The sequence below is a fragment of the Saccharomyces mikatae genome, assembly GCF_947241705.1.
Source record: "Saccharomyces mikatae IFO 1815 strain IFO1815 genome assembly, chromosome: 3".
Taxonomy (NCBI): Eukaryota; Fungi; Ascomycota; class Saccharomycetes; order Saccharomycetales; family Saccharomycetaceae; genus Saccharomyces; species Saccharomyces mikatae.
The window spans coordinates 108344-132278 of NC_079258.1; the positions used below are offsets into that span (position 1 = coordinate 108344).

The 23935-nt window shown below is 37.4% G+C and overlaps 13 protein-coding genes and 1 non-coding gene across 14 annotated transcripts; 6 read left to right on the plus strand and 8 right to left on the minus strand.

The window, feature by feature from the left end:
- Window positions 1-12: 12 nt before the first annotated feature.
- Window positions 13-795, minus strand: SGF29 (Sgf29p; the record flags this gene model as incomplete). The annotated part of the gene is made up of 1 exon (XM_056226153.1): window positions 13-795. One exon carries the CDS (start codon window positions 793-795, stop codon window positions 13-15), a length of 783 nt encoding a protein of 260 aa, XP_056080694.1.
- A 269-nt stretch (window positions 796-1064) lies between these two features.
- On the minus strand, window positions 1065-1994 carry ILV6 (acetolactate synthase regulatory subunit; the record flags this gene model as incomplete). The annotated part of the gene is made up of 1 exon (XM_056226164.1): window positions 1065-1994. The coding sequence occupies one exon, from the start codon at window positions 1992-1994 to the stop codon at window positions 1065-1067; it is 930 nt and encodes a 309-aa protein (XP_056080695.1).
- Window positions 1995-2151: 157 nt separating this feature from the next.
- On the minus strand, window positions 2152-3312 carry STP22 (ubiquitin-binding ESCRT-I subunit protein STP22; the record flags this gene model as incomplete). The annotated part of the gene is made up of 1 exon (XM_056226175.1): window positions 2152-3312. The coding sequence occupies one exon, from the start codon at window positions 3310-3312 to the stop codon at window positions 2152-2154; it is 1161 nt and encodes a 386-aa protein (XP_056080696.1).
- A 166-nt stretch (window positions 3313-3478) lies between these two features.
- Window positions 3479-3872, plus strand: VMA9 (H(+)-transporting V0 sector ATPase subunit e; the record flags this gene model as incomplete). Its single annotated transcript, XM_056226186.1, has 3 exons — window positions 3479-3489; window positions 3567-3647; window positions 3743-3872. The coding sequence occupies 3 exons, from the start codon at window positions 3479-3481 to the stop codon at window positions 3870-3872; spliced, it is 222 nt and encodes a 73-aa protein (XP_056080697.1).
- Window positions 3873-4474: 602 nt separating this feature from the next.
- LDB16 (Ldb16p) lies at window positions 4475-5257 on the plus strand (the record flags this gene model as incomplete). The annotated part of the gene is made up of 1 exon (XM_056226197.1): window positions 4475-5257. One exon carries the CDS (start codon window positions 4475-4477, stop codon window positions 5255-5257), a length of 783 nt encoding a protein of 260 aa, XP_056080698.1.
- Window positions 5258-5566: 309 nt separating this feature from the next.
- On the plus strand, window positions 5567-7132 carry PGS1 (CDP-diacylglycerol--glycerol-3-phosphate 3-phosphatidyltransferase; the record flags this gene model as incomplete). Its single annotated transcript, XM_056226208.1, has 1 exon — window positions 5567-7132. One exon carries the CDS (start codon window positions 5567-5569, stop codon window positions 7130-7132), a length of 1566 nt encoding a protein of 521 aa, XP_056080699.1.
- A 141-nt stretch (window positions 7133-7273) lies between these two features.
- On the minus strand, window positions 7274-8140 carry SMKI03G0570 (uncharacterized protein; the record flags this gene model as incomplete). Its single annotated transcript, XM_056226219.1, has 2 exons — window positions 7274-8023; window positions 8099-8140. 2 exons carry the CDS (start codon window positions 8138-8140, stop codon window positions 7274-7276), a joined length of 792 nt encoding a protein of 263 aa, XP_056080700.1.
- A 224-nt stretch (window positions 8141-8364) lies between these two features.
- Window positions 8365-8931, plus strand: RER1 (protein retrieval receptor; the record flags this gene model as incomplete). The annotated part of the gene is made up of 1 exon (XM_056226230.1): window positions 8365-8931. The coding sequence occupies one exon, from the start codon at window positions 8365-8367 to the stop codon at window positions 8929-8931; it is 567 nt and encodes a 188-aa protein (XP_056080701.1).
- A 5564-nt stretch (window positions 8932-14495) lies between these two features.
- Window positions 14496-15464, minus strand: CDC10 (septin CDC10; the record flags this gene model as incomplete). Its single annotated transcript, XM_056226241.1, has 1 exon — window positions 14496-15464. The coding sequence occupies one exon, from the start codon at window positions 15462-15464 to the stop codon at window positions 14496-14498; it is 969 nt and encodes a 322-aa protein (XP_056080702.1).
- A 285-nt stretch (window positions 15465-15749) lies between these two features.
- Window positions 15750-16301, plus strand: MRPL32 (mitochondrial 54S ribosomal protein bL32m; the record flags this gene model as incomplete). The annotated part of the gene is made up of 1 exon (XM_056226253.1): window positions 15750-16301. The coding sequence occupies one exon, from the start codon at window positions 15750-15752 to the stop codon at window positions 16299-16301; it is 552 nt and encodes a 183-aa protein (XP_056080703.1).
- Window positions 16302-16704: 403 nt separating this feature from the next.
- Window positions 16705-17451, minus strand: YCP4 (flavodoxin-like fold family protein; the record flags this gene model as incomplete). Its single annotated transcript, XM_056226264.1, has 1 exon — window positions 16705-17451. One exon carries the CDS (start codon window positions 17449-17451, stop codon window positions 16705-16707), a length of 747 nt encoding a protein of 248 aa, XP_056080704.1.
- A 658-nt stretch (window positions 17452-18109) lies between these two features.
- Window positions 18110-19492, minus strand: CIT2 (citrate (Si)-synthase CIT2; the record flags this gene model as incomplete). Its single annotated transcript, XM_056226275.1, has 1 exon — window positions 18110-19492. The coding sequence occupies one exon, from the start codon at window positions 19490-19492 to the stop codon at window positions 18110-18112; it is 1383 nt and encodes a 460-aa protein (XP_056080705.1).
- Window positions 19493-20797: 1305 nt separating this feature from the next.
- On the minus strand, window positions 20798-20869 carry Smki_3.trna3P. Its single transcript has one exon. It is a non-coding gene; the product is annotated as a tRNA-Pro (tRNA).
- Window positions 20870-22304: 1435 nt separating this feature from the next.
- Window positions 22305-23024, plus strand: DFP3 (DUP240 family protein; the record flags this gene model as incomplete). The annotated part of the gene is made up of 1 exon (XM_056226286.1): window positions 22305-23024. One exon carries the CDS (start codon window positions 22305-22307, stop codon window positions 23022-23024), a length of 720 nt encoding a protein of 239 aa, XP_056080706.1.
- Window positions 23025-23935: the final 911 nt, after the last annotated feature.

The window sequence follows — 23935 nt, forward strand, 5'->3', positions numbered from 1 at the left end:
TTGACAGCATTGCTATTTCTTTGCTGGGTTCGCTGATACCATTGGCGAAGGAAGCACTAGACGGCGAGTTACCTCTGTTTCCTTATCTACCTCTTCTTCACCATCAAATCGAAGCCTGCAAGTGCCATCTCTCTTGGTTCCAATGACGATTGCGGGATAAAAAGTAGTAGTCTCAGGATATCTCGCTAGAACCTTCGTACCTGGCGGATAGTTCTTGGTAGGAACACCCGGTGGAATCAACAGTAGTTCTTTCCAATTACATTTATATACCTTGCCCGGATTGCCCAATTCATCAGGTTCAGGGTCTCTTACTTCAAATCGCGTTCCATCTGCTACTATCTTCAACACTTCACATTGGATCCATTCGCCATCTGCATTGCCCCTTCTAGGTTTATAAGCAACCTCTGAGCCCACCAAGATAGGAGCATTCGGGTTGTATTCGCTGGTCCAGTACGATCTGCCAACCTTCCCCACAGCCTTTTTGCCCTGTGAGGATGGCGTAGTTGCCCCTTCTGCTTCTTCTACATCTTCCGTATTTTTCTCTTCATCCTTTTCTTCTCGCGGCTGATTCAACATCAAGGACAAATTGGAACGCACATTGTCAAGGATGCGGTGCACTCTGTTGACGTTTTCCATATGTTCTTGGAATGTTGTGAGATGCAATTGCAGCTGATCCTTTGACATATTAGGGAAATCTAGTTGCTTAGTCTGCAAGTCATCATCGAAGGGAATGACCTCGTTAGCATTGTATATGTCTTGCAAGGACGACACCACAACATCCCAATATCCGTCCATAATAAGAAAGGTGACTGTGTACTTTGCTATGAGATACTGCCGCGACTTAGAGAAGCCACGAAGGTATCATTGTATTGTCTTAATAACCTTTTCATATTTGGTAAGAAAATCGAAGGGAAAGCAAAAAAACTAAAAAAAAAGGAATTTAATAACGCGTCACCTCGTACAAACGTACAAGTATAGCAATTTAGGAGTAAAAAGGCTCATGGTATATATAGATACGTTATAGAGATACATAGAGTTCCAGATTGCAGCTGGTAGGTGAGTAATTAACCAGGTGGCAGTTGGGAGATGTCGACAATTTCGTTGATCTTTTCGTCTTCGTCAGCGGCCTCTTCGGCGCTTGTCTTCAAGGGAGTTCTTGGCAATGCCATCATACCGCTTCTTGCACACTCTAGAACACCGAATGGCTCAACCAACTTCAAGAAGGCAGAAATACGTGTGGGCTTTGCAGATAATTCCACAATACAGCTTGTTTCGCTGATGTCGACGACACGACCACCGAAGTTGTTGGTCAAGTTGGTGATGTCGTTCAAATGTTCATGTTTCAACCTTAACACTTCACTGGCAGGCAAGTTAGCAGGGTGAAATTGCTTTCCTCTGATTTCGGCAACCAATTCGTTGGAGTCGGCACCGCCAGCGTTTGTGGAAGTGTGATGATGCAACAGTAGATCTTCAAAGTATTCTGTACCCAAGAGAGAGATTCTGGCCATGACCAACTCTCTTTTAATGATCTCAGAGTTGGTGTAGTCCAGAACGGCGTAGACGGGAACCAAATCCTCGATTTGTCTGCGTGCCTGCTCGATGACACCATCTTGTCCTTGCAAGACGATGGTCATTCTACTGAGGTCCTTGACCTCAGTGTTGCACACTACCAATGAATCGATGTTGAAACCTCTAGCAGCTAAGGTACCTGAGATTCTGGACAAGACACCGGGTTCATTTTGCACCAAACAATTCAAGACATGTTGCTTTCTTGGTTGACGAGAAGGTGTTGGCGTCTCGTATATGATGGAGGAAACGGCACTATTGGCATTCCAGGAAGGGGTGTCTAATGTAGGTAGGGGTGGTCTCGCAGCATGTCTATGCATCTGCTTATAAGCCAACGCGGAGGTCGACGAGGAACTGCAACGTACCATAGTGGCACATGAAGAAGCAACCACTTTGCGGTGGCTACTTTGCAATAACGATCTCAGCATTAGAAGACAGGATTGGTGAGCTCAAATGTCTCTGGAAAGTTCTGTATATACAATCTATGTAATACGATATATACGATTCCTTGTGGTTTGTTCGGTAGAGGCTAGAAAATATTTTTTTGTTTTCGATGCCATTCGGCGATGCGAAAGAAATAGTGAGTCACGATAACAGTGAGGTGATTCGTTGAATGTGCCATCGCACAAGGAATTGCTGGCGTGCCAATTCACGACCCTGCTTGACAAAGATATCGAGCGTAACAGTGCCACGATGGAGCATCCTCGATAGGCACTCAATCGTGTCTGTGAGAGCGTAGTCCTTGGCAACAAGGTCATACAGTTGATTGAGTCCATCTGTTTGTGCTACTGCTATGGAGTTCACGTCCTCGTCGTCTAGGGGCGACGTTGAGCTAAAGTGTTGAACTTTGGCCCTTTCTGCGGTCAGGATGTCTATTTGTGTATTTAGCGAATGCATGGCCTGCTCGGCCTCCTGCTCAACGGCCTGTATATGGTTCTTGTCAACGGCGATCATTTCATAGAATCTCGTAATGGAGTCTTGCATAACTGTCTGTCTCGCCAGTATCTTGTCCGTTACGTAGTTCACATCCTCTCTGTATAATTCATTGACCACGGATTGCAAGTTTTGTAGCATTTCGTGGTGGTTTGTCATGGAAATATCTGCATTGTCAATGTCCATAAGGTCGAGTGTGATGGATAGCGGTTGGGGAGGTGGGGGAGGAGGCAATGGCGGTTGTATATGTGGAGACTTGAGCTTCGGGGGAAGTGGGGGGTTAGTGTGCTCCGGTTGAATTTGTGTGTTCGGTTTTGGCGGTAGACTGGGCACCCGATCTTGAGGTGATGGCTCATTCAAGAGACTGGACAGTTCTTGTACGACCATTATAAGGTTCATTGCGGCAGGATCCCAGCGATCGAGCAAGGGCAGCACGATCCAGCCATTAGAGTCAATGTATTCTTGAATCGGCAAGGAACTACTGATGCTGTTCATGTCGAAATTTTCCAAGTTTATACTTATAAAGGGCGGTTTTACTGGATACGTAGTGGGTACCCACATTATCACAGGAACACTGCTAGGAGACGAGGCATTCTCACCGGTGCCAATTGACCCATAAATGGACAAAAGCAGTTGCGAAGTACCATCAGAGTGTGTGAACACCCTTGTTCTTGGCCTCAAACAATGGAAATTGTCCAGTAGTGCCAATGCATCGTGGAAAGTTCTTCTTCCGTCCCTGTAAATGGGTTGAATGACCTTGAACAACCAATTGACTACCCCCTCAGGAACAGATATCTTGCCGTTTGTAGACATTGTTGCTCTTTACTCTTCCTTTTCTTGGCCGTCATGATACTAAGTGCTCACAAATTTTTGCCGTAGTTTTTATTTCCGCCCTGTAAAAATAACTGCTATATTTTTTGACCTTTTATCTACACTTTGAGAAACAAAGGACCAACGAATAATAGAGAATAAAGAAGCAATGAGTAGTTTGTATGTGTGATAGTCAGTTCCCTTCATTTCTTTCTCCATCCTTTTCTTCTACTAACTAGTCTACGTGTCCAATTTAGTTATACTGTTGTCGGTGTTTTCATAGTGGTTAGTGCCATGTCTGTCTTGTTCTGGATAATGGCCCCAAAGAACAACCAAGCGTATGTATAGCTTTCTCTTTTTTCTAATATGAGCTCCTATATTACAAACTTCTCTTTTCTTTCTTACTAACAAATGGTTTTTTTTTGCCGTATAGCGTTTGGAGGAGTACAGTGATTTTAACATTGGCCATGATGTTTTTGATGTGGGCCATTACGTTTCTATGCCAGCTCCATCCCTTGGTGGCTCCACGCAGGTCAGATTTGAGACCTGAGTTTGCAGAATAAAGCGTCGAGTAGATTAAGCCAAGTGACGTTTCCTGAGTATAAGAGAAAATAAGCAGATTAAGTATACATAAGAATAAATACGAATAGAAATATAGTGGCATCTAAACAACCCAAAGGTTTTCTAAAAACACAATGAGTATATATCGATAGACAACCACACGATCTTTGAAACGAGACGCCGTATACGGTTGTATCAAAATGTGTATACGGGCCATTTCAAAGCTTGATCTTCTCCATAATTAGAACCCATGTCCCGTGGAAGCGTTGTAAAAGGACATGAGGCAGAAACAGGAGTGTGATATAATTTCATACACAGGTAAGCAATACATTGCACAGAGCACGCGTGGGCACATACACTTATGTGATTCACCGTACCGCTACTGTGACTAGTTGCTGCCTACCTCTGCTGCTACTACTCATGGTAGTGTTGTTGTGATGGTTGAAATGGTATCTTTCTTCCTTTTTTATAGCGAAAAATCCAAAGAAAAAAATAGAAAATAAAAAACTCGAGAGCTGCCGGGTGAGCAATGACTAAAAGAAGCTATTTAGGGTTTCACCAGCAATTGTAGAGAAAGGAAGCTGGCATATAAGTGATGATGAATATGTTTATATTAGACTGGAGCGTGCAGTTATGCATGGAAGTGATGGCGCCCGTCTTTCGTGCCATCGTTCAACTGCCCTTGTCAATTTTCGTATGGAATGGGTTCCAGCTTGTGACATTGCCTATTAACATTCCATTGAAGCTATTTCTAGGAACATCCCTGAGCCGTTTAGTTGCACATACAAGTACAGTGGACTTATATGTAGTTTTGACGTTATTCCAGTACTTAGCCGTGTTGTGTGCTTTTGGTAGCATCATTGGGCTCATCTTCGGATTCGTGCTGGGTGTGTTTCACTCAATTTGTGGAGTACCCAGCGTATACCTTAGTCTAGAATGGAAGCGGTGGTTTGCACCGGTACGCATAGCCTTTGAACGTGTCTCCACTGCCGTTGTGAACGTGATGCGAGGACAAACTATTGCACCAATACCGATGTCTATGCCCGAGCAGATGCCCAAGCCTATGCGTACATCAAATTCTAGCAAGGGACAATCCAATGATGAGGTTGGAGTCGACGATACGACTATAACTCATGACATAAACGGTTATATTACTCCTTGCCAAACGCCCACTAACGAAAAAATTCAGCATTATAACAATGATTCATTTAATACGACTACTACAGAAGAGGAGCCCACTGATATTTGGGACAGGTCTGATACCTACCAAAACTCATTTGCGACCAATGACACTTTGATGTCTCTTTCTAACAGAGCGAAACTTCGAAGAAATACCAGTGATGCGGATATCGTTAATATCAAGATTTTGAGAAGGAATTCAAGATGATGTTTCAATCACTTCTTTTCATTCTTATTAAGAGAATAATCAAAGTATACTGGGCATTTGGTTTACCATATTTAATTAGGTTCCCGTTTATAATCTTTTAGCATATTTTTTATCGTGTTTCTGTCATCTGTTTTCTATTTATACCTAATATGGGAAGAAAACGTTAAATAAAAAAGTAAAAACATAACTACAGGTTGAAAAATGTACACCTGATTCATCCTAATAAGACTGCCACAAGAACGTAATTATAGTATCCCATAACCTGTGTATTCATAATTGCTACTAGCCTACTCGGGATAACGTATATCCATGACGACTCGTTTGCTCCAACTTACTCGTCCTCCCTACAGATTATTGTCCTCGCCTTTTCAGAAAAACTTCAAGTTACATAGACAAATGTCTGTTGCGACCCCTTCTCCTTGTAGCAGTTATTTGACCACTATCACTAAGTCCCTGGAACAGAACTTACACACATGCTTTCATTTTCAAGCAAACGAAATCGATATTATCGAATCTCCGTCCCAGTTTTACAGCCTTCTGAAGTCGAAAATTCTTAGCTCACAAAACAGAATCTTTATTGCCTCTCTGTATTTGGGCAAAAGTGAGACCGAGCTGGTGGACTGTATATCTCAGGCTTTGTCCAAAAACCCGAATTTGAAAGTTTCCTTTCTACTAGATGGTCTTCGAGGAACGAGAGAATTACCTTCCACTTGTTCTGCCACTTTGTTATCGTCTTTAGTAGCCAAATATGGGTCCCAAAGAGTGGATTGCCGATTGTACAAGACTCCTGCTTACCATGGTTGGAAAAAGGTCTTGGTTCCTAAAAGATTCAATGAAGGTTTAGGCTTACAACATATGAAAATATATGGGTTCGATAATGAGGTTATTCTTTCAGGAGCCAATCTTTCCAATGACTATTTTACTAACAGACAGGACAGATATTATCTCTTCAAATCCAGGAATTTCTCCAATTACTACTTTAAACTACATCAACTCATAAGTTCTTTCAGTTACCAGATTTTAAAGCCAGCAATAGATAATAATGTTAACATCATTTGGCCAGATTCTAACCCTACCATTGAACCATCGAGAAATAAAAGAAGGTTCTTGAAGGAAGCATCGCAACTACTCGACAGCTTTTTACAAAATTCTAAACAAAACCCTCCAGTTACTTCAACGGACCATTTCTCCACAATAGTTTATCCTATCTCCCAATTTACCCCTCTTTTCCCCAAATATAATGATAAATCAACTGAAAAGTCAACAATAATATCACTACTCTCGAACATCACAAACAATGCCATATCTTGGACATTTACTGCAGGATACTTTAATATCCTTCCAGATATTAAAGCTAAACTGTTAGCAACACCTGTTTCTGAAGCAAATGTAATAACAGCTTCCCCATTTGCAAACGGCTTTTACCAGTCGAAGGGTGTCTCATCAAATTTACCTGGTGCGTACTTATACTTATCGAAAAAATTTCTTCAAGATGTTTCTAGACACAGTCAAGACCATGCCATTACGTTAAGAGAATGGCAAAGAGGCGTTGTCAATAAACCTAATGGTTGGTCGTATCACGCAAAAGGTATTTGGCTTTCTACTCGTGATAAGAATGATGGTAATAGTTGGGAACCATTCGTCACAGTAGTAGGATCTTCCAATTACACCAGAAGGGCCTATTCGCTAGATTTAGAATCAAACGCTCTCATTATTACAAGGGACGAAGAGTTAAGAAAAAAAATGAAAGCTGAATTAGATAATTTATTAAAATACACAAAGGCTGTAAATTTAAAAGATTTCCAGTCAGACCCAGAAAGGCATGTAGGTACCGGTGTAAAGATAGCTACCTCCGTTTTGGGAAAGAAGCTCTAGATTCTACTCTATCATTATTTTGTCGTCTGTATATATATGAAAAATGAATAACAATAACAATAATAGTAATGCATTGCCTAAAACTCCTTAAAATTTTTATACAACTATTGTAAAACCCTAAAGGTAAACAACTTGACTATTTTAAAGCTTCCCTTTTGGCAATCGCGGTTTCCGTCCAACATAAATATACTGAACCTGGAAAAGTATGACTAATAAGGTGATAAATTGCACCAACTTGACCCAAAAAGGCGTAGAATTAAATGGGAGTTTATAAAACGACGCACTGGTCGGTATTAGTAGTCTACCTACTAAATCGATAAACTCAGCAAAAAATGATATCACGACATACTTTGATGATAATCCTATCGTTGAACACCCCATCCAGTTGATACTCATTTGGGGAATATACTTGAAACTTTTAAGTAGATTTGCCATCACCCATAAATAGTTTATGTGATCCAGATAAAAAACGCCGAATTTACCTGAGTCCTTCAGTGGTAAATTGAAAATAGAGCATCCATAAGTAAATATTCCCAACATAACGAAGAAACTTACGAATAGGGTGGAAGTGATGGAGATACCCTGATAGATATGTTTAGTTGATCTATAATAATATAACTGCCTCAAAACAAGCAAGCAGCAAAAGAAAACGAAAAAGTCTTTTAAAAAGAGAGAGCTAGATATAGGTACACTGCTAGCCTCATTCAATGGATAAAAAAGAGGAAATCTTTTGGATAGCTGCTCTCTTATCAAAGGTGAATAACAATAATGCAAAGCGCAATACAAATACAGGCCACTACCAACAAGATCTAACAAATATAAGTCGTATGACAGACCATAAATAGATCGATGAAGTTTATTATAGCGTTTCTGGTATAGCATGGCGATGATCTATGTAAGAAATGGAGGGACCCCCTTAGTTAGTCAAAACTTTCATGTATGTTTCTTTCCTTTCATTATGCATACTGATAAAAAACCTGCCAGAGCCTGTAGAACGACCACAAACATATCGATAGTTGGGTTTGATGTCTTTACAGGGCTGCTCAACTTGTTCTCTGCAATACATGACTTCAATGAGCTCTAAAATTGTGCGTTTTTCGTAGAGAAAAAAAATTGCCAAAAATATGCCCTATAACACGTAAAGAAAATAACGTACTTAAAGAAAGTGGTTTTCTATTTAAAAATAAGTGTTTACAAAGACAGATATACCATACCAAAAGAAGAAACTAATAATGGATTACGATAGCTCTGATACGATGAACGATGGTTCAAGCAATGTCCTAATCGTCAAGTTGAACACCGCGAAGCTGTTATATCAACATTATTTGGATAAAGTCACTCCTCACTCTAGGGAGAGATGGGCTGTATTGGGTGGGCTGTTGTGTTTGTTTATGCTGCGTATTACAATGGCTGAAGGCTGGTATGTGATTTGTTATGGTCTAAGTTTATTCTTGTTAAATCAGTTTCTAGCTTTTTTGACCCCAAAATTCGACATGTCTTTACAGCAAGATGAAGAAAACAATGAATTGGAAGCTGGAGAAAAATCAGAGGAATTTCGCCCATTCATTAGAAGACTACCGGAGTTCAAGTTTTGGTATAACAGCATTAAAGCCACTGTTATCTCTTTAGTATTATCACTATTTTCGATCTTTGATATTCCAGTTTATTGGCCAATTTTGCTAATGTACTTCATACTGTTATTCTTTTTAACTATGAGAAGACAAATCCAACACATGGTAAAATATAGATATATACCTTTGGATATCGGTAAGAAGAAATATTCACATCCTTCTAACTGATATTCCCGGACTCCACATACTTATTTAGCGAACACATTCGTATTTTTAATTGTACTCAAATCAAATTATGAGGTCTTCAGATGATGATTTTCATTATCTTCTCTTTCTATCCACCTCTTTTATGCCTTGAGGAATATCCAATTTCTGATTACTTAAAATCGAAGAGAGTACAGTACGGCACAATTTCTGCCGTTTATGAATGAAAAGTGGCAGATATCCAAATTAAGCCGTGATTGCAAAATTATTTATTCAAGTGTTTTATATGGGTCAATAGGTTCGAGTTTCGCTTAATAATGAACTCAGCTATCCGAGAAGTTTGAATGAGACATAAAAGAGGAATAGGAAGTTGGACGTCCATTTTACTTCTACATTGAAAATATCTATATAAAATCTGTGTCAGGCATGGGTTCCTCAAGATTTAGAAGAATTTAGTGGATTTTATTGTCGAACACATTCCAATGAAACCGTACGATAGGCTTCAAAAGACAATGAGTAATTTATCAATAGTTAATAAAAGACTTTAAAAATAATGATAATTGAATTATCACTTTAATTTCTCAAAACAAAGATGATCTTTCCACAATTCACCAAATACTAGACAGTGAAGACGAGGTTAAATTAAAAATAATTCCACAACTAAGAAAGATGACATAAAAAGAAATAATATACGATTTATAAGCTGTGAGATTGAAGAGTTTATCCTATAAATTTCACTCTAGGTAAACATTTTCCGCTTTTCTATTACCTCTGAACATCACTTCACTATCTTAAGCGTCACTTTAGTATATATGCCAGAAAACTTATAAAAGAGGAATCGAGTCAGAAATGAGACCAGAAAATTATACTAAAGTGCTTCGAAAAGAAAAAAAGTTTATTTCATTTGCTTGTAAACTGCTTGTTCAAGTAAAAAATTAAAGTTACCAATCTAAAAAGGCGTACAACTAATATCAATAGATTTTATGAAGATAAGGAAACGTTTATGAAGAAAACTATGGTGCCATAATTAGAAGTGCTTTTTTATGATTATTAGAAGTGTTAGTACTGTGCTTTCCTAGAATATGTAAAAGAAAAACAAAGATATTTCGACTTCGTATCATGTAAAAGGAAAGGGTGTGAAATTAAATACAATAAAAATACTTTTTGTTGAAGATGTCAATTTTTCAAGTATGAAAAAGATTCCTCAATTTAATAGAAAATATTCAACGAAGTATCGGGGAAAATATTCGTGCTCACTGCTCTTCAAAGGCATGATGAAGCACTTAAAAAGCCAAAAGGTTTTTTCTCTTATCTTCAAATTACTACCTTCCAGATCTTTACGGAATTTTGGAAGGTAAAATAAAACAAGATTCCAAGATACAATCTTAGTAATTCTTTTATTTTAGAACATCAAATACAGCAAAAAGAATGTACCGCTTCCTAATAATCTATCTATCTCCTTTTAAACAAAACAGTTGACAATGTAACTCGAGCCTGAATACTCTCGCAGGTCGCCATTATGTGCGTCTCATATACGTACGAAACACTTTCTACTTTTGAGGTTCTGAATTCTCGATAACAAAAAGACAGGAGAGTTACATTTTAGTCACATGATGAAAATAAAAAGAAAAGTAAAATTATTTAAATATAACAAAATATATTTTATTATTTTTCTTTTTTTTTAATGGCAAAAATTATGTTCTTGTTTTCCGAAAAGTAAAAATAATATTAAAGGAAATAAACTATGAAAGAGAGATCTCATATTCGTTGCTGGTTATAAAAACCATAAAACACTTTTTTTTTATTAGTTGTAGAAATCAAAAAATGCTAGTAATAAATGAGAATGATTCGAGAAGGTTTGAACACTTTAATATTATAAATCGTTTTATGAAGAATCTCTGATTATTATTTCACCATCGACACTCTTGTTCTTGTGATTTCAGCCCTTGTCGTCGTAGATATTGCGGTTGCTCATATCTTTATGAAAATAAGAGATAATATATTACAATATCTAACGCTGTAGGCCCCGTCATTACTTCGAAACAATTCTGGCTATAGAAACTGAAATAGGTAGATGATCTTTACTATACTATGAGAAAACTTGAATTTCGTCTTTGCAATAGGCATAGAGCATCATCTTCCTTTTGATCTTGAGTCACCGCTGCAAATATAATATATTTTTGCATACAGGTTTGAGACATCCACTATAAGGGGTTACGCACGTCCAAGAAGCATATACCATTGGCTCATATTTCGCTGTCGATTTGTATTGCAAATCTCTCATATATTCTTTTGACCAATTGCTAAAGAAGAGCACACGAAAATAAACATGTGTACTAATACTATACCTTCTAGTTCCATTATTTAAAATATGTATACCTCCTATCCAGTTACTTCAGATGTGTTTACTGTTGTTAATTTTTAGATGTCCATTAAACAGAGGGAATAATAAACATTTTAACTAGAGAGCCACTAGTAGGCAAAAGATTGGAAGCCAGGTTTTCTCCCAATTAAGTCAAACTAACCTTAATTGACCACTGTATTGAGCAGTGAAGCAAGGTGAATTCTCGTTCTAGTAAGTCGATATGCTCAACCAATGTCGCCCAGATACTTAGCAGTGTGCAATCTGAATAAAGGTTCATCAATAGTGCAAGTGAACGAGAATGATAAGGTCAAAAGAGTTGGCCCTTTAAAATAAACACCTTGATTAGTTATCCTAAGATCCACTTATCATGCAATAAAACATATGATGTGCATACTGTTTATTCCATTTACAGTACTCTTTAATGCAAACCACCTACTCCACTACACCACTACCATTATCATGACCTGCAATTGAGAGTACTTTATAACGAACTGAGAAAATAATAAGGAACGTGTGCTAGGTTAGAGGTTGTATTATTCGCTTCTTGTTGGAGCCAGACAATTGGGAAGTGCTTTGAGTGCTATACTGTCACATTCTTATATAGTTGAAATAATGCTGTCTCACAAACTCTTGTAATGTACTACGGCTAGATTTGTCTGTTACTTTCAGGCAAGAGGGGTTTCTGACATTACAGATTTAGCATCGAAAAGTATGAAAGTCTGCCCAACAATTAAAAGTATTTAAACAACATTAATATGTAAAGTTGAAACCAGAAATTTATTTCTTCGTTGGCGCCATAATTTAACACCTCGCGATTTGTTTTCTGGGGCATTCAATCTATAAGCCTACACTCAGAAACATACTTCCTATGATTGATTGAATGATTTTCTTATCATTTCTCAATTTCTACCAGTAAAATAGGATAAAGATGAATTCAGCCCCGGTAATCTTGCTCTATAAATTTGAAAAATGGAATAAAGATATTTTTTGCCTTTTGGTTTACGAATAGTGTTCGGTCAACACTAGCATATTAGATATATTTTCTTCTGACTTATTCTATATTTCATATTAACGTTTCAGGTGAAAAACTTACGAATTTGGTTCTCAAAGTCGACCTAAGTTCTTTCTATTTTTATATCTTTCTATGTTTCTTGCCATCATTAGTCCTTCTCTTGTTTAGTATGCTTCGACCCCATACCTCTTCAGTAGTTTTATCTACATTCTACCTTACCAACTAGAACCCACTTCGCAAGCTATATTGAAGAATCTTTTTTTACCTAAATCATAGATGTTGTTTTCGTAGTCTCTACACACTCCACCTTTCATTATTAATTAGTTTTAAACGTAATATTGCGAAAAAAGTACTGTGCATCACATTTCCTTGTACATAAACTGAAACCACGATTTTTTATTTGTTCTTCTATATTAGCTAGCCAAATTGCAAATCAACAGTGTCATAAACCCAACAGATTTCTTTACTTCTCCAACTGAAGCACTTTCGGACAATAGTTTTTTGTTTGAACGAGATTTGTTTCAATTATGGTAGAGTGTAACCGGCTTTGCAAGTTTTGTTTCTTTCAAGGCCCGGTTACTTGCAACATTCCTGAAGGGAATTATCCTTTTTCTTTACGAAAACGTTATCACATGCTAAAAATGTCTTTTTAGCTTGCGGACCCCTATCTTTATAGTTAATCTCTTCATCTTTCGGTTACTTGTACTGTTTTTACTGTTGCTGCAACTCTCCTTATATGATGAAGTTTGAAGAATATGCATTCATCCAGTAAAGCTCTTTGAAGAGAATCGATAAATTAATATAGTTATAAAAATTTCTGGAATGTTGTAACCTTACCATTTTTTTGGTTCGGCTCCCTATTTGCCTCACAAATACTGTGATATCTCTTTCAGATTTCTGTTATTCTGGCCTTAATTTAAAAAAAAAACCACCAAATCCATGAGTAACTTCTAATGAGACCGTGCCATTCTCGATAGATATTCATATAATCTGGTAAAAACACCATGAAAAATGTGCATATTATTTTAAATTTAATGTGAGGGAAAAATACTCATAATAATTTGAAACTGCTCATGTTTTGTTCGCCATTAGCCTACGTTCTGCGTTTGCTTTAGTGATATGAGTGAGGATCGACTATTTTCGTAATTTCCTTTAAGCTTGCATCTGAGTATGAAAGAAAAACACTCAAAGTTTAAAGAATTAGTTGAAATACTACAACTGGGTTGAATATAAAGTTTCTATTAGTTTATTTCGGAACTGAGCTTCTCTTGTTTTCCGCACCGGCGATTTTGTCGTTGTACTAAAAAGAACACAAGTTTTATTTTCTCATTGTCTGCATACAATAATCCATTTTCAAACTATATATCTCCTGTATTTGCGCTTATCTTACTGATGGACTAATAAAGAATGGAAGACTAGTCCAGTTACTGTTCAAATATCCGTTGTTATTATGAATAAGATATAATATTCAATAAGAGGATAATTTTTCCTCAAATGAATTATAAAAGGTGAAAAAGAGTCAGGTATGATGATAGTTCAGGATAAAAAATATCTGGCTGAATAGTCTTCTTGATATTATACCCACAAAGGTTCTCGTAAACTTGTGTCTCAGAAAAATTAAACATCGGAATATACTACAGACCGATCTTAAAGCGGCATAAACATACTATGGTAAGTGACCATGATGATTGATTCTGTCACGAATGTGCTTAGAATATAAAAGATGTTCTATTTGCTTCCTGATATATTTGAATAACTCGTTAATAACGCAGAGATAACTGCTTATGAGCTCCTGATTAACAATACTTAGCGAGTTCCGCCGAGGATTACGCTCAATACTTGTACCAATACTTGTATATGTGTGTACTCAATGCATTTTGCAGAAGTGTGTTATCCCTAATCAAAAGTTGCTTTAAAATTATCGGCGAGAATCTATAAGGAAAATTTTTTCTTTCATGGTAGGAAGTTAACTCAAGAGAATGACATATTAGTATATGCTACCAAGGCGATCAACTACATGAGTGTGTCCAACAGAAGATTTGTAACTTTTGCTTATCTACAATGGTACCTGGTTCTTGAACTTTCAATCACAGTGCGACATCATTTATAGAAGAAAGAAATAGGCAAGTAAGCGCAATTTTCATATAGAATTTGGGATTTTAATATAGTATGATTAAATCAATTATATAAATACGACCATTAATACAGGTTTCAACGTTGGGTAGCATTGCTAGACATGTGAGCTGAGGAACGGTTATTCGCATTTTCTTTCAAAGCAATTAATTGTCTTGCCCTGAATCCTTCATAGTGAATATACGAAGTTGTTTCAATTAAGTCTTGAAGATGAGTTCGAATCAAAAACTCCCTTAAATATACAAAATCACACTGATTGATGTCTTCAACATTAATAGCGCTCCAACGAGTTTTCCTTCCCCGAAAAGTCTCACCGTTTATTTCAATTTCATTTTCAGAACCAACCACGGCAAATGGGATTATAGATCTAACACTTCTGTTGAGTTCTAATTCCTCATCAGTTAGTTCCTCTGAATCATATGGATAAATCTTGAAATTGTATTTCTCGAACTCATTTTGGATTAGTTCTCTAAACTCTGCTCTTTCATCCAAAGTCAATGTATCCGATTTGCCAATAACAGGTATAACATTTGCTATTTCTGTTAATCTTTTTAAGGCTTCAACGTCAAGGCGATTCAACTCCTTTCCATTTGGTTGCAGGAAATAAAGAATGGCATGAACCCGTGTATCAACAATAAATCTTTCACGTTGAGCTGTCAATTCTTTACGTAAGTATTGAGAGTGTTGTTCTTTAATATACTTCACGATAGGTTCCCAAGCTTTAGAATTATCAATAAAGTCACCAAATCCAGGTGTATCTATAACATTAATATTCAAGCGAACACGGTCCTCTACAAGAGTGTGAGTGGAAATTTTCATTTCAGTTGTCTTTGAAACAGGTAGAGCGGAAATATCATCACCAGTGGCAGAATCAATCAAGTGCGAAGCAAATAATGTGTTTATCAAAGTACTTTTACCCAATCCAGATTGACCAACCACCATTATATTGAATTGAAAACCTTTCTTTAGCAAACGATGCTCGATTTGATTTGTGATGGTGTCAAAACCAACATAAGAGGCAGGCTGTACTGAGCTCAAAGAATCCATTATTAAAACTTATAAAAGGTTTGCGGTACACGTATGAAGAACTGTGAAGCTTGAACTTGATTTTTCCCTTTGCATGGAAGAATAAACGTTATTAACGTATGTTTACATACATTGATTTTGGCGATCCTGATCTATTTGTGGTTGGTTTCTGGAGGAAAATGTGAACGTATAATATGATTATTTTCTGTGAGCACTCAGAAAGCGAATCCTAACAAGGCACAATATTCCCATACAAGACCTTGAGCTAAGAGGCAAGAAGTCTAAGAAACCAGCAGCAAGCAAACTATGAATTCCTTGATTTTTGGTAAGCACTTAGCACTTCATAAAATTGTGCCTGCCAATGTAATTGGATGGTTCACGCCGTTGGGGAACCCTTCAATGTTAGCCCCAGGTCAAAAACAACTGGGATCTATCCGTGATTGGTTGAGAAATAAGCTTCAAAGAGATCACAAAGAGTCCGAAGACAGAGATTTTTTATCTAATAATGGTATATTACTGGCAGTCCCAAAGAAAAAAGTATCGCACCAAAAGAAAAGACAAAAACTATATGGCCCAGGCAAGAAGCAATTAAAGATGATTCATCACTTGAATAAATGTCCATCATGTGGTCATTATAAGAGGGCAAACACACTGTGCATGTACTGTGTTGGACAGATACGCCATGTATGGAAGATGCATACCACCACAGAAGAAGTTAAGCCTAGACAAGAGGAGGAACTTTCTGAACTGGACCATAGGGTTTTATACCCTGGTAAAAGACAAACCAAATATGCCAAGGATCTGAATAATAAAGATGATTATTTGGAACGCCGCATTCGAACTTTGAAAAAGGAGTAGGCTCTTATTTGTTCGTGCAGCAATTTCCTTTTCCAATGAACTTAAACCTGTATATATTGATTTAACTTCGAACTGTATATTTATTGTCTAAGACAGCATCAATAAAAGTGACAACTAGAAAATAAAAGGGCGAAAAGAGGAAAAAAATGTGACTTTCTTCTGCTTGGGAAACCAGGTACGGCATTTTGAAATCATAAGCTTTTATATAATAAAAATACGATGTTAAATATTATGATATAATATTATTAGTACAAGGAGACACAGAATATACTTTTGATATAAAAAAGGTAACACAAAGTAAAAGTGCTTTTTTTATTTATTTATTTTGCACGTCCTATATTGGTATATTTGCTTCAGACAGAATTGGAATTATCAAGTTAAATTTTGGACATATACTGTCGTTTTACATGACAGTGCAACATGATAACAACCCTTTTTCTTCCTTCTTTTCTGTAGTTGCAGCCGTAGCAGCAGGTTTGGTTTGTCTCTTAGCAGCATCAGGCGCAGTAGCCTTCTTTTCAGTGGTCGATTTGACTTCTTTCACAGGGAAGAGTTTTTTAGCAGTTTCATAGAATGTTTTACCCTGAATTTCAGCAATTCTTAGTTCAAGAGCAGAAGAACTTCTTGAACCATCAGGGCCTGCAAGAGTACCAGCACCCCATGGAGAACCACCATGCACTTCCTCTATGCTCGCTAACTCAGCGAAGGAATTCTTGTAACCCAGTGGTAAGAAGATAATTCCATGATGAGCTAAGTAAGACAAACAAGATTTAACAGTGCTTTCCTGACCACCACCATAAGTGGAAGTGCTCACAAATATGCCTGCAGCCTTACCATTTAAAGAGCCCTTTGCCCATAATCCACCGGTTTTATCCCAAAAGGCGGACCATTGGGCTGGCAAGCTACCAAACCTAGTTGGAACACCGAACAAAAAGGCATCGTACTCGAGCAATGTCTTTTCAGTAGCAACAGGAATGTCCTCCGGTTTTTGTGGTGCATTCATTTCGGCAAGTACTTCATCAGGTAAAGTTTCCTCAACCCTGTATATATCTGCTTTACCACCAGCTGCTTCTACACCTTTCTTAACAGCTTGCGCCAGAACATCTATGTGCCCATAGGTGGAGTAAGTAATTATTGCTACCTTTACCATTCTTACCGTTGTTTAATTGTATTCGTTTTGTTTAGTATTATCTCTCTTTTAATCGATATTGACCCCTCTTTTCCTTTTTTTCTTATTTTCCTTTATATCAGAATTTAAGAATGTCAAATAAAGATAAGTGCGAAAAACAGACAAAAGTGTAGGTTTATATATTATGAGTTATTTTCAATGATTGTCCAAGTTATACAAAAACTATATACGCACCAATTGACGTTCCAATGCCTGATATTCTTGATCATTTATATTATTAATATATGAATTGCAAGAACCTGAAGCGCCTTTCTTTCCCCGCAGTCGCAGTCCTCCGTTCTCTTACCCGGCTTTGATCTTAATAAGTTATTACTAAAACGATCATGGCGGACTTATTAATAACGAAACTGTCAGCGTGAGGTAATGTATGCGCGCCACTTATCGCGTGATAGTGTCCACAATTTCCGAGCTATTGGTAGTTGCATGGTACCAAATAAATGGGAAACGAAGAACAAGAAAAAGAAACTGCTTTCACACCTGAATGTAGTTTTTCAATTATAAATATCAGTGTATGGATCAAAGAATATATTATTGTATTAAATATGTGCTAAATAACGTATGGTCATGAGGAAAGAGATAAAAATTATGCAGAGGGTAGTATGGATAGGATATGGTCCTATTATAGTTTGCTTTCAATGTTCTTGACCAATTCCTTGTATTTCTCAGTAGAGTAAGACTTGGGCCTTTCAATGGAAGCTCCGATGGCTCTATCAGTAATCAACTGAGCAAGAATACCAAACGCTCTTGAAACACCGAATAAAACAGTATAGAATGAAGACTCTTTTAAACCGTAATATTGTAATAGAACACCGGAGTGAGCGTCCACATTTGGCCATGGATTTTTGGTCTTTCCGTGCTCGGTTAATACGCGTGGAGCTACTTCATATATTGATGAGACCAACTTGAATAATTCATAGTCTGGAAAATGCTCCAAAGCAAATTCACGTTGAGCCATGTAACGTGGATCAGTCTTCCTCAACACAGCGTGTCCATAGCCAGGAATTACTCTTCCTGCATTTAAAGTATCCCATAGATATTTCTCGATTGTTTCTTTAGAGTAGTCATCATCTACTTCCTCTTTAAGTGAAAATAACCATTCTAGCACTTCTTGATTAGCACGCCCATGTAGTGGACCAGCCAACCCGTTCAACCCTGATGCAAGGGATAAATAAGGTGATGATAATGCAGAACCGACGAGATGAGATGTATGAGCAGACACATTACCACCTTCGTGATCTGAATGTATAGTCAAATAAAGTCTCATCAAGTCTACGAAATCTTCGTCTTTCGAACCAATTAGGTTGACTAGATTCTTGGCACAGTCGGAATTTGGGTCTACTTCGCCCATTTTACCATCCTTGAAGACATTACGATAAATCTTAGCTGCAATAACTGGCAATTTCCCCAGCAAATCTAGTGAGTCTTCAAAAGTGTAACTCCAATAGTCCTGCTTGGATATTCCTTGGGCATAAGCCTTGGCAAACTTGGATTCGCTTTCTAGAGCAGTTACAGCGATCGAAAATTGAGCCATTGGATGTAGATCCTTTGGCAAATTGTCTAAAAGCTGAACAACATGACTAGGTAATTCGGACCTCGACATCAAGTCAGCTGATAGATTCTCCACTTGCGCTTGAGTTGGAACTTCGCCGGTTAACAATAGCCAAAATAGAGCTTCTGGTAATGGTTGTGAGCTTCCCTTCGCCTTTGGCAAGTCCTTTTGAATATCAGCAATAGTACGGCCTCTGAAGCGAATACCTTCTTCTGGGTCCAAGACGGAACCTTCCCATACACTTCCCGGAATACCTCTCATACCACCATATACTTGCTCTAATAGAACATCGCTGATTTTTGTCTTTCCATGCTCTTTCACGAATTGCCTTACGTCTTGAGCATGAATAGGGTAGATTTCGCTAAATCTTTCTTTTAAAGTCTTTTCTTGATGTGAATGTGTTTGTAAGTAAGATGTGACATTTCTGCTTGAATTCAGATAAGGAACAGTCATTTTTTCTTGTTATCAGTATTAATAAAACAAAAAGTTTGAGAGTATGTTATGGTATGTTTTGTTTCAACTTTTCCAAAGCCCAAACTAGACAGGAGAATGAAACACCATACTCAAAAACTAAAGTTTTGATAGTCTTATATATGTAGAATGGCAATATTAATGGGCCCTCTTCAGGGCATGACTATTCTTTGATTAGCGTCACCCATATCATACGAATGTAGCACTCAAAAGGTAATTGTTGTTGGCATTGTTTTTGTTCTTCCGCTGTGCCTCCCATTTGCTGACACCCTGATAGACGCCCAGCTACAAAAAAGGTCACACTTTTTTTTGTACAAGTAAAAAAGGGACGTGACCTTTGCGCCCCTAGTCGATGACCGCCGGATAAATGCTGTTGAATGTGCGCGGTATCCGTTTGCGCTCTTTTGCGATACCGCCAAGCTTTTGATTGAATGACCTAACAGCGGATTTGTTCAACCACACCAAAAGCGGCTTATGTTGTGGCGACCAACCACCCTGGGGAAGGACATGTTGCATGCACGCCGTTCTTACAGCGGTTTCGCCAAAGCGATTTGCTCAGACCTTGTGTAACAAAGTTCCGATGGCATATCATAGCACAGGAAGCTTCTATACGATGTTCTTCCGTAGTATATGAATAGAAGAGACTATTTCAGATGTAAATAGAAGAAGGGTTGCATAGGCTGCCTCTGAGTAAGGGTCATCATATTTACGGAGACGATATCTTATTCTTCTTGCTTCCAATGTAAGTAGTCAATAGCTTCTCTTTGGCGCACCGAAAGTTTGTGGCAGCTTCGTTTCTCGTTTAAAGGCGAGCAGCGGTTGGGGTTCATGATCGTCAGCATTCGCCTTTGCTATATAAAATTTTCCATTAATCCGAAGCTCTTTCTCCAATAACTACACTAATAAACTGAACTGTCATTCAAATCCACATTTTCCGATGACTTCAACAGAATAACACAGACATTTGACGTGGCTCTCTGGCAACATATCTTCACTGGCATCGGTCAATGTTGCTCTTTCCTACATGAAACTCACAGCAGGTACTTAAAATGGGATGCATAGCTTTATCTAAAGCTTCTGAGTAAGTCTTGAAGTGAATCATCGGTCCTCTAAAAAAAAAACATACTTCTTGATTTATTGTTCGAGGCGATATTTGTTGCATATAAGGAACTCTTGCTTGAGAGTTTTAACTCCTGTCGTGTCATGTGCCACGTAGAAAAAAGAACGGATCATACCTTTTTAGCAAATATGGAATATCTAGCTGAGAGACAGAAAAAATAACCAACTGGGGCGAGCCGGGACTCGAACCCGGGACCTCCCGCACCCTAAGCGAGAATCATACCTCTAGACCACACGCCCTTTTTTTGAAAAACAGTGACACAAGGCAGCTTAAGCTCCTAGATGCAATCTATATCCGTACCTTGCTTATTGCATTTTTTAGTAACTAGGGAAATGTCGGAATAAGGACTGGCCATCATCTATTGACCAGTTATCAGATACGGTGTTACACGAGAAATAGTCATCGAATTTAGTGGAAGCTGAAATGCAAGAATTGATAATGTAATAGGATAATGAATAACAAAGTATAAACAAGGTGAGATACTGGTGAATGTTGAGATAATTGCTGATATTCCATTGTTGATAAAGGCAATATTATTTGGCATATAAAGTATACTAGGAGTTCTTTTCGAGGATATATAAATCCAATATATGGAACTCGTAATTCTACATAATTCTGCATATGCTTTTATTGTCATTTCATATGTTATCAGTCATTATCCTATTACATTATCAATCCTTGCATTTCAGCCTCATCTAACTTCAATGACAGCTTCTCCCAAATTATGTCATCATCTAACACCGTATACGTGGTACTGTTTTCTTAATAAAAATTATGGAATCCTAACAATTAGCTCAAAATTCTTATGTATATCAAGCAGTATTCAACGAATCCACAATGCAAATTGAAGTCTTGCAAATAGAACAACAAGTTTTGGCTTAGATTTGAAGTTCTTTTGACATGAAAGATATGTAAGTTCGCTGCTTTACATTTCTTATGAAAAGAGAAGAGTTTTGATATATAGTATAAATGTTTTCAATCTCTTTTCATACTCTGAGTATTCGCCTTTCACAGCATCGGATAAACCATGTGTAAGAAATAGCTGTTTTAGGCTTCACCTTATTACTTTGTTTCTTTGTGCGACTATGAAATAATAAGATCTTGGCGCCCAGTACTGCAGTTGGAAACAATTCAAAAGTAAAAGCTAACGGGTAGGTTAATCATTAACTGAATAGGATCTTTCACACACGTACGAAACTTTTTTTTACAGTGTTAACTAGATTATCGAAACGCTTTCAGTAGATGGATAGACATATTGCCAGCCCTGAGGAGTAGGTCACATTCATTTAGGTATGACAAAGGCGTGATTGGTTAAACTTTCAGTAAGCCAAAAGCCTCAATTGCATTTAAAAAAAAGTCCAATATCATTGAGATTACGCCTTCATTATAAGGCTTAGTTGATATATTCGACTTTGGCCAAGCAACAAATTTTCGGAGCATTTCAACACGTGGCTTTTGATCGCTTCTGGGAGCCATCATCTTAGATTGCATATATGCTATAATGCGATGCGCCTTGTATTCAAGCCTATGAACGCGCTAAACAAAAAAGGCTAGAATGGCCGACAGTAAAAAAAAGTTTAAAAGGGGTTTAAAGAGTGCGAATATGAGTTGAGTTTCTGAATTCTCACCTCCGTATCATAATCAAGGCAAGTGAACTCAAAATTATTATTCTGTATGCAGCCTCATTTAGCAAGCAACACTGTCAGTAACGATGTTAAGTTGGACACGTTGGGTGAACCCAATGCTTCATTAATCGCAGATAATGTCACTCTACCGAAAGACTTCTTTAGCTCATATCTGAACTATTTGCTATACGAGATGGCACACTACAAACCGATTTCTTTTAGCTTCGTTTTAATTTTGGTTTCGGTTCTAATAATTGTGCTTTTTCATAATGTCCCAGCTTGCAATGTCGTTTTTGGTTTAACGATTTTCATCACTATCATGGTTCTAATAATCGCACTATCTATATTTAGTATGGATATTTCGGAAGAAGGTTTTAAGATTAAGCTTTTGTTGGAGGTTATCACACGTAAGCCAGAGGTTGAGGGAAAAGAATGGAGAATTATTACACATAATATGAATCAATATTTGTTTGATAATGGTTTATGGAATACACAGTCCTTTTTTTATTGTGAAGAAAAGTGCTATAAATTATTCAGATCCCTTGTGAGAGGAAAAGATCCGAATGCATATGTAAATTCATCGACCGACGGCGCTGAGAATATACAGTCGGAAACACCAGCCAATGAGGTTTCGAATGGGGTAGCAAAACTTTACGGCTTTAATTCTGACCCGATTTTAGAAGCTTACTTTATCAAAGCAGCAGAAGCCGAGAAAGAAGCACAACGTAGATATTGGAAAAAACAATATCCAGATGCTGATGTACCTTAGAATATAAACCTAATACTCATTTAAAGTACTTGCTTATAACATAGGCAATATGTGAGTGCGACTCGAACGATTTAGACAACTTTGATCATATATATGTAGGTAACTTATAATGAATGAATTCAAACAATTAGCGTCACGTGAAGAAACCATTTTGAACTGCTTAGAGATAATTACTCTGGTTCAGAAACTCACTGTGCAACGACCGCTAGGAAAAAGGCAGCAGAAGTCAGAATAAATAAGGATACTTTTTAGTAATAGTTAGAATAGAGCATCTAAAGGGTATATTTTCCTGTCGCTGATCAAGTATAAATTTAAGAATGTTTATTACCGTTATTGTGTGGCCATATATTTCTCTATCATTGCTAAGTAATTAGGCCTTGTTAGGAGTAATTGTTTTACTCTCAAGACTTTGTGATTGAAACGTCTAACTGAGAAATAAAAGGTTTGTTCCTAGAGGATTCCCGTCTCAGATTTTTATTGAGGGAGAAATAACATTCGAATTGCTGAGATTTATCCTTTCCTAAGATTGTTAATTGACTTATTATATACTACGGAAAAATAAAACGGAATGCTTTACTCATACTTCACCTACCACTTTTTCTGTATACCATGTTAATGATTATAGTTATGCAAATCATGTGGAACACACCAACCCGCAGATAAGGAGGTAAGTATGCTGTGCCGCTAAATAACGAAAAGTAATATAGTGCCTATCACGCTTTTTTTTATTACCCTGGTAGATGTCATGGTCATTTCTTAAATGTTTCGCAACTGTTTCTCCTGAAATTGTTTTCGCATAAGAAAAGGTGACAGAAAATATACGAGACTGACTAAGGACTTACTTAAAACCCTGAGTATTTTTTGATTTAGATGCGTTCTCGAGCGTTTCCGACTTGTTTCTTGTTGCCATT